This window comes from Oreochromis aureus, linkage group 15, assembly GCF_013358895.1.
Source record: "Oreochromis aureus strain Israel breed Guangdong linkage group 15, ZZ_aureus, whole genome shotgun sequence".
Lineage (NCBI taxonomy): Eukaryota > Metazoa > Chordata > Actinopteri > Cichliformes > Cichlidae > Oreochromis > Oreochromis aureus.
Window position 1 is genome coordinate 21,165,197 of NC_052956.1, and position 9,775 is coordinate 21,174,971.

General features: G+C 40.0%; 1 protein-coding gene across 1 annotated transcript in view; it reads right to left on the reverse strand.

Moving 5' to 3' along the window:
• The window catches only part of si:ch211-243j20.2 (uridine-cytidine kinase-like 1), a 30,538-nt gene that overhangs the window by 20,344 nt on the left and 419 nt on the right, over window positions 1-9,775 (reverse strand). The window contains exons 2-4 of the mRNA XM_031747124.2: window positions 7,261-7,469; window positions 2,032-2,138; window positions 1,499-1,669 (exon numbers count right to left, since the gene is read on the reverse strand). Coding sequence (XP_031602984.1) covers window positions 1,499-1,669; window positions 2,032-2,138; window positions 7,261-7,469 — 487 coding nt within the window. The remainder of the gene's footprint in view (window positions 1-1,498; window positions 1,670-2,031; window positions 2,139-7,260; window positions 7,470-9,775) is intronic.

Here is a 9,775-nt window from a genome sequence, read left to right on the forward strand (position 1 = left end):
ATTGAAAACTACTCCTCTATGTGGAGTAAAGCAGGGACTAGTAGGTGGTTTATGGGAGCAGACCAAGTGTTTCTATGTTTTCCCACTGTGGAAACGTCGCTGGTAGCTCATGCTTAGAACTGATGGCTCTGTTCTGGTCAGATTTTGCACCAATCACATGAAAGTCACAAATGAAGTTTTTTTTTCTTCCTGTCAACATCATGTTTTCACATTAAGGGAAGCATAGGAGGGTTTTTTTTATGGAAAAACAACAGAAAGGTTCAGAATTCAACAGAAGTTCACTTGCATCTGAGACCTCTGGAAAAATCACTGTAGAACATATTTAGGGGCATATTTGCAATATCAAATATAGCATATTCAGCCTAAACTGTTTTTAAAAGGCTGAGTGAGGATGACTCTGTCTATGACACACACACACACACACACACACACACACACACACACACACACACACACACACACACACACACACACACACACACACACACACACACACACACACACACACACAGGCTGTAAAGACACGATGTCCCCACCCAGGCAGTAAACCCACACTGGGAGGAAGAGAAGCTGAACAGCAGCGCTTTTTATTGTGATTGCCAAGAAAACCTTTGCACCTAAAAAGCCAATAAGAGACAGTGGGGGGAAAAATATTAAACTGGACATTGCCTGCTGGCAGTGGGCACCCTAAAAACTGAGAGAGAACAACAACATTAAGAACCACTTATAAAAAGTCAGTAACACAGCAGAAACAAGACCGAGAACGGCAGCACAAAAATGAAAAGAGCTCAGAGTCAGAAATTGATCTATATGGTGGGCGGGCTTTTGGACTTTGATGATCAAGTTCAAGGGGATTTCATGTCAAAGACTGTGAGTGAAGAGAGGAAGTGGTGCTGAGAACAAAGCAGTGAATGTGAATACTCACTGTCTGTCTCACAAGTAGCTGAGATATCAGGTTCAACATTTATACAATACTGCATGTCAAAACAGCTGATCCTTCATCAGTAGAACAGCATCCCTAATCTTTGTGCAAAGAAACAAACAGCAGCCTGAAGGACCCTTTAGTTCCTGGGAAAAATGTTCTTGAGACAAGCAGTCCTGGGCCTTTAGATAGAAGACATCTGCAGATGACTAGCCAAGACTAACCAAGCAAAGTTATGGGAAAAACATCTTCTGTTATGCTTTACGAGTGTAATCATCAATTACACTTAATCTGTTTTATGAGGACTTTGTGGATGGAATTTGATCACATGTGACTGACTGAAATTTGCAAAGTGTTCACAACAAAAAGCAGATTATTCTCAACTGAATCCTCCCCACTTTAAACCAGAGTACAGAGCACAATGTGACGAATTAAAACACAGAGGAAAACCAACCAAAGCAGAAAGTTTGTGTTAAAAATGCACATGACAGTAAAAATGGTGCTCCGATAGAGGGAAGTTTCAGTTTCAATCACGACCCCAACATAGATTATAAAGTGTTAATGAGAGGGTCTCACCCATTCTTTGCGTCTGGAGTGAGTGGTAAAGTCATAAACTGGCACTTTGATGCTTTTTCCCTTCTTCAGCTTTCTCAGGATGTTGACCAGCAGCTCAAAGTCGAAGGCATCGGGGTGATCGAAGTTGTACTCATTTTTAGCTGCCAACTCCTGCTCTTCTTTATTCAACACCTGAATGACAAAGAGATATAGAGAAGAAAGAAAATTCACACACTGCAAACCAACTGATCCCTTTGGTTTCAGGTATTTCAGGTACCTGAGATGGATTTTACTGGCCATTATGCATTATGTGTTTTCTTGGAAAAATAATCTGAGATGACAGATATCCAGTCACAGAAGGCTGAGCAGTATAATTTATATTTTCGATCAGCGAGACTCTTTTCAATTCAAAAAGCTCATTACTTATTGTGGCTTAAATACAGTATGTGAAATAATAGAATGTCTCGACTGCAGCACTAAAGCTGCTAATGAGCTGAAATGCTATTAATCACAGTTCTTATTTACACTTCAGTGCTTTCAGCTGCTTTTTGTACCTTGTAGAAAGAGTCCATTGAAAGCAGAACCACCCACGGGACATCCAGCGCCTCAATTATCTTATTGGCTACTGTAGTTTTCCCAGAGGCACTTCCTCCACACAGACCTGAAAACAATGGAGAGAGAGAATCACAACACTATTACTAATGGATAACAACAATCTGAACAGAAATGTTAGTCTGTTATATTGGAAGCAGACAGCAAAGTTTTCACTGGATACGTTTCTTTAAGTCAAAAGTCCAACACGATTGTTTTGATAATAATTTTACTTTTCATAATTTCTTGCACCACTTCTCTGAGGTGCATGAAAAGGAATAAATGAAATACTTGGGATTAACAATCACTGCAGCATGAAATGCACCCAGGATACTCATGCAGAAACACTTTATTCAACATCTTGATATCAAGGACAGCAAAGGTAAAAACGCAGGACATCCTTCTAATAATTTAGCACCACAGTCTATTATATGAATGTCAGTCAGAGTTATGCAGCTTTATCTAAAAAAAACAAAAAACATGTCATTCATAATTAGGGAGACTTATCTCAGACACTGCTGGAAAGATGCGCTTTAAAATGTCCTTCAATCCTTGAAGGCCACTCACAGTAACGCTGCGCTGAATAATTAGGAAGTCAGAATTTCTGCAACCCGGTGTGCCCCACAATCCAAGTTGGCGGCACTGAACGCAAACAGTAATAAAACTGTAACGCTTTTAATCTGTACTGCAACTGTTGTGTATTCGTGACTCACTAAATAAGCCATATCCTCCTGAGAACCGAGGAAAAACACTTTCAGTTTAACTTTCTTGGTCCACTACAGACACAATGATTGCCTGGGACTCAGAGCACTGACCGAGCTCCATCCATGAATGTGCTGTGGTGGTGTTTTTAAGAACAAAACGAGTATAAAAAACATTTATTATATATTGTTAGTGATACTTGAATGGATCTACCTTGCTAAGAACCAACACAAATCCTGTTTTTCTGTGCTTCTTCTGGACAACGCTAACACTGGAGTGACATCACTCCTGTGTTCCAACATCCAAGTTCGGAGATAAATGGTAGGATGTCAGCTAAAGATAAGCCTAATCCCGTACATTTTTTTTAATTGTTATGGGACAACAGACTGCAGTGTACCTGACCTTACCTACGGTTTCCACTGCTGCTACGAATTCTGCTTCTGTTTCCGATTCATTTTCTGTTGTCCTGGTACATAAACAGAGCGTTCTCTTTACAACTTTGGACAGACTGTGCAGATTATGACCCAGCTGATCATGTCTGACAGTCATCCCAATCATCTTTTTATCACTGCTTTCAAGTTAAAAATCGCCAGACCGATTGATTTTTGTTGCATTTAAAAAAAGCAGAAAATACAATTTTGTTCATCAAATAGCCGAAAACCACAGGAAAATACACCGATATCTATTAAGCGACTATATGAAGACTAATCATTCTTATATGTAGTCACCACATCCAAGACAGCATTCTGACCCAGAAAAAAACCATGAGACAAAAAATGTTTATGCAATAAGTTTAACTGTACGGTTGGTATTTTCAAGCCCTTTTCAAGCCTAACATATGTTGAATGAACTAATGAGTTTGCTTGACACAGATGTCCACATGCTCCATTATTAAAACTGTTACACTTGTGTTAAACATGTTATCTTCTCTCTGACTGCTCTGATTGCTATCAGCAACTGCAGCAGAATGAAAATGTCCCCTGACCACATTATACAGTTTTATTCAAATTATCTGTGAAACAACGCCAAAACATAAATGAAAAATCTAAATGTATTCAATATCAAGAATTAACCTGACTAGAGCTGCGTTAATAACTGCTGTCACTATTTATTTAATAGCCGATTGCTTTTTTCATTAATCACCGACAGATTCAGCTGTCAGATGCAGACAGGTGGTGAGATAAAAGCATAAAACTGCAAACCAATTATCAAAACTGTTGAGTCATTTTTTGTTAACTTGTCCTTTCTGCTTCACATCTGACTAGATCAGTTTTGGACACATTCACATTTAGCCATCATCTAGATGTGAGGTTACAAAACACTGAACGTGATGGCGAGGAACAAAAATCATACAACACGCTTTATGCTTAAGAGTGTAGAAAAATCTGTGAGCACAAACATATTTTGAGCTGAGAGTCAAAAACACACGGGGGAAAAAAAAAAAGAAAACATGAAACCAATGGGACCCATGTCTAAAATAAAAGTCAATCCCTGCCTCACCTCACTCGACCTCCTGGGTTAAAGACCACAACAGCAATCTTTCAGGAAAACAATCCTGGGAACGGGGCCAGAACACCCTGCTGGCTGGCAGGAGGGGGTGAAAAACAGGATGAATTTGCTGTTGTGTGTTTGTGTGTTTGTTGGTGCATGTGTGTGTGTGTGTGTGCATGCAGGAACAGAAATAGCCTACAGAGCTGCTTCAACGACATAAACAACTCTTGGTGAAGTGTTGGAATGGGGTTTTTTGCCCTGATAAGACTCATCAGGGTCGAAACTGCTGACTGGGAGATCGGTCAAAGAACACTGTGGGGCTGCTTATTTCTATTCCCGATTACAGCTCTGAAGATGTTATAGAAATACTAGCTAATCCAAAGTATCACAAGCTCCTGCAGCTCTGCATAGACAACAAATTCTCAGCACCCAGCAGCAAAGCCTGGCCACTGGAAAATCCTGTTAAAACAGATAAAACTGCTTTTTCTATAAGCAATAAACCCAAACAGTAGAGACAGCAGCCACCTTTGATATCTATGAGACTTCACAGTGTTTTTCTGCCATTCACTTTTGCTCCCATCCCTTCATCCATCTGTTCATGCTATCCCAGCACTTTATATTCTCCCTTGTTTCTTGGGACCTGATCTGCACAGTCCCCCTTATCTTACACAGACTGCTCCTTTAAATTGGGGGCCACGGTACAGTCGAGTGTGAAATTGTAACCAGTCATTGCGCGCCATTGACGGTAACAGATTGCCAACTAAAGATAATGTCCACCTCTCCCTCCACCTATCACCAGTCATGCCAGTCTGATGCGTTTAACCACGGTACACTGGCTCTGCGGCTGTTAAACGTGCACAGGCACACACAGGTTTAGTGTCTCTCCATCATGCTCATTTTACTGCTGCTGGGACTTGTCCTGATGTAGATATTTTATTGAGCTTATCAGCAAGATGGCAGGCGGCTGTAAATGCACCCACAATGCACCCAGGGCTTCATGAAAATGTTAGATTTCTGTCAGCTGCTACCCAAGATAACTGAAATGTCAGTTCATTTTGTTAAGTAATTATTTGTTTTATCAAGTAACAAGACTAAGAATCAGCAGCCATGCAAACAGCTCACTAGGGATGTAGTGCTGGGCGATGTGGAAAAAATATTTATCACGATATGAATTCTTTTATATCACGATAACGATATATATCACGATATACCACCTGACCTGTGGTCATCTGGAACGTATGCAGTCTGTAAACAGCGAGTGGAGAGGGTGCAGTCTTTGTTTTGAGTTACCGTAAAGCATGTCGCAAATCCGGGTGTACATAAGGCAGCACCATGTCACAAAACCACAAGACGGAGTTTCTTTGCGAAAAATATCATTTTTTTATACTTTATTTTCTCTTGCATAAAGTTAAGAGTATGTACAGTGAGAAGACAACACTAATATATTTGCCACAGGCTATTTAACCCTTTAAGACCTACCATAGAACCAAGTCCGCCAGAGCTTATCTTTACATTTTACATGCTGTAGTGCCATTTGTGGGAGCATTTCAAGTTGCTATACATCAATACAACCGTTATAGCCCAAATTTTAATAATATGTAAGCATGAAGTCCATAGTAACTACATAAATTGCAAAAAAGTGCAATAAACTACAAAAAAATTGAAAATCGTTTTTGTTTTGTTTTTTACAAATGTTTCTAGTAAGAGAAATTTAAGAGGCTTATCCCTCAAAACTGTAAATACAAAAAAGTTGCACAAAATAGTTTCCAACCATGAGAAATTTATTTTGAGTGTCTTCATAGTTTTATTTTTGAGATACACTAATTTTTATATACTACAGGAAAAATGAAAATAAATAAATGCAAATTTGCAAAAACACAGCATGTGCATCAAAATAAACTATTTCCAACAGTGTAATTTGACTTCTAAGCATCCCAGAAACGATACAGAAAAGCATAAAGTCAAACATGACTTTTAAAAACACCAACATAGACTTTGAAGCTAAAAAACTACATTTTCCGCGAAAACCGTCACTTCCGGTTTCGGACAGGTAATGGCGGACATGCGATAGTTCGCGCTGACTTATATTCTAACATAGGAAGTGTTATGAACAGCTGATCGGATCGGCAAAACGTGTTTCTGGAATATTATGTTTTTGTTGCTGGAAGTGCTTTTTATGCAATTTTTGCAAAGCTATATGTGGAAGGAAACCGTGACCTAGGGCAAGCTAATGGAATAAGATGTAAGTACAACTCCTACAGTTTCATATGCAAAAAAAATTTATTGCGTTACCTTACTTGGTTCCAGTTCAGGGATTAAAAAATAGTAAGGCAAAACAGAGTGTGCCTGCTCCGACCGGTTGTAAAGGGTTAATGATATATTTTATGTAATACTTTATAAAATTAGGGTTAGAAACGATAGAAACGATAGAAGACAAATGGCACGATAGACACTTTTCTATCGTCCACACGATATATATCGTCATATCGCCCAGCACTATAGGGATGTATTTTGGCACAGCACTGTTTAGAATGAAATGCCAACAAGATCTCACATATGCCTCGTTTCCACCGGCAGTGAGTGCTGAGCCAACTTTCCCTCAGTGGTTGTACAAAGAGAAAAGAAGCCAGGTTATCGTGGGTTTGATAACCAAATGCTTACACAGCATTACCTAGCACGAGTTAGGGAAATTTTTCTGGGAATAAAACAAAGACTGACCAGAATCTGCTGACTGCATCTGTAAAAACACTGTTGCAAAAGATTGATGGTGTGCCAGTTACAGTTTTTTGGCACCTAAAACCAGTTTTTTGTTTTTTGTTTTTTGGGGGGGGGGGGGGATTTGTGGAACCGGCTCTACAAAAATAATAACATGATTCTGTCCCCAGGTATAATATAGATAGCTATATTATTGATAGACTCTGTCATTCACTTCCTCCTCATCAGAATGCCAGGACAATACTTGGCATTTTTTAAACAACTTAAATGAAATCTTCTCTCACCTATAACGAAGGCTTCTTTGAAGGTGGTCCCGGTGACATTATACCAAGGTGGTCTGCCTGCAGTGTAGATCGTCCTTTTACTAGTCCTCAGCAGAGGAGGCTCTGTCTTAGACTGGCTTGTAGTCCGTTTTCGTGGCGATAGCGAAGGGGTCAAAGGACAGCGGGGGACATGGTTTGAGAGGCCATCCAAGGAATCATCACCACTTCCACTGGGGTAAAAGAAAGGAAGGTAAGCGAGCAACATTTAGCCCTTTTAGCCGGTTTTTAATTAACAGGTGACATTAATGGGAAACTAGGATTCACATGTAAATAAGTATATATCACATAATGTGTCCCTTGGAGGCTACACTGGACCGGTCCCCAGTCTTTCATGGGGCAGGACTTAAACAGAGAGATGACAACCATTCATATTCACACCTACATCCAATTTAGAGTCACAGATGAAACTAAAACCATACACGTCTTTGGACTGTGGGAGGAAGCTGGAGAATCGTCAGCATAAAATATGCTGATCTAAATATGGCACTGTAACTCAGTCGCTGATTGCACTGTAGACTGGGTCTGATATGGGTGAGATTTGCCCCGTGGAAAACACAGGACAGGGGTAGGTCGGTCATATCATATCACAGCGGCAAAGCAGTTATGCAGGTTCAAATAACACCAGCAGAAGAGGCATGTTTGGGCACCACAGGGCATTGTATTTTGACCACTCCTCTACATTTCAGGTGTGCTGCTTGACTTTCACCAAAAAACAGATTGTTTGCATATTTTTAGGCAACCAGAGAAACACTTGTGGGATGTTTCCAAAGTGCCATGAGATCATTTACAGTAATTGTTAGACTCATACTAAGTCTAAGTCCTTATGTTGCCTGCTTTTTGCACAGTTTGTGTTTGCTGTATGCCATCAGAGATGCCTTGTTCGCTCATAGTGGACCCCCGCTGCTGCTCCAATACAGGCATTTTAATTTTTACAACATATCTGCAGGTTTATGACCACCATTGTGTGAAAAGTAGCCTTTTTCTAACCAAAAGTAGCTCAAAGATGTGAAGCTATAAATGGGTATAAAAAGGGAACACATTTACCTAAATATATATTCAAAGTAATTTATTTAACTTTTGGGAACCTGCAGATACACTGCTGTCCTGTAGAGAGAGAAGAGGCTCTCTGCTCACTCTGGAGACCCTCTATGAACTCTCCTCTTCACAGGGAAGCATTTGCTGTCGGTGTGGTTGAGGGGGAGGAAGGGGGAACTTGCCAGCCCTCCCCAGGAAATCACACCGCTGCCCTGGACGCAGCATGACACTGGGTGGGGAGCCACCATTCACATGAGTAAGGCTGTCATCATTTGGCTGGAATTCCTTACTCTGACTCGCCTTTAACAGGACATTATCATTTGTCCTTCAAAGTAAAAACTTATGTAGGGAAATAATTCAGATTCTAAAATTACTACATGAAGGAGGTACTGGCTGGCTGAGCCAAAGACTTTTTATCAAGACTTTATGGTTTACAAGTCACTACAGTTTGAACATGCAGTCAGTTTCTCAGTTCATATTAAGAACACTAAGAGAGCAAATGTGAAAGCTTCACCACAAGGTTTCACTTCACTAACCAGTGGGTGACCACCTAATGGCTATATCCGTGTTTTATTTATAGTCTATGGCTGTAGCTCAATGGCGGAGAAGGTAGATCATTAAATATTAACTTGTAAGCGTGCAGAAATAGGCGATAGGTTGCTTTTTGCAGAAGCAAAATATTATGCAAATATAACACTTTTTGGCTGATTTATGCATTTTGTTTTTATTTCCTTTAGTGTTTTTTTTTACTTCTATGCTTCAGGCACATCTTAGTCCCTGCAAAGATAAAGACACCTAACGTGGGTAACTCGCTGACCTACTTTAAATACCAACTAAATGCAGCTTTGCATTTTATTTACAATCAGTGCAGCCAAGTTAAAGGAACACCTTCACAGTAACCATCAATTTTTTAAGTGGTTGATATGCATCAAAGTATGCAAGGATCCAAGGTTTTTCAGTGGAGCACTGACATTCCAATGATTCATAAACTCGTGCATTTTTGCATAGATTTAACACCCAGCTGCACTACAGCTACACAGCCAGGTCACCAGGCTGCCAGACAGACACCTGATCCCCAGCACATCCTCAGTGCTACGTGTAATGAATAAGGCAGCGTTAGCAACAAAGCAGCACTAGCTTCCGTTGTGATACATATGGCAGCAGTGAACATCTCGAAACTGGTGCTAGTTAACAAAACCGACCCTGGTTAACAGTAGCCATTCTTATAAATAAACATTTAAAATACACAATTTGAAGGTGAATAATTTTTGAGATGTGATGGTTAATAGGGCCGAATTTAATAGGCCGCACTGAAAGGCTGCCAGATACTTTTCAATGATGAATAAACGCTTTGTAAACTGATAACGTTCATAAAATCGTCATTTGTCGCATTAGTCTTGCATACAGAATGGGAGGATCGGTACAGATGCTTATGGAAAGA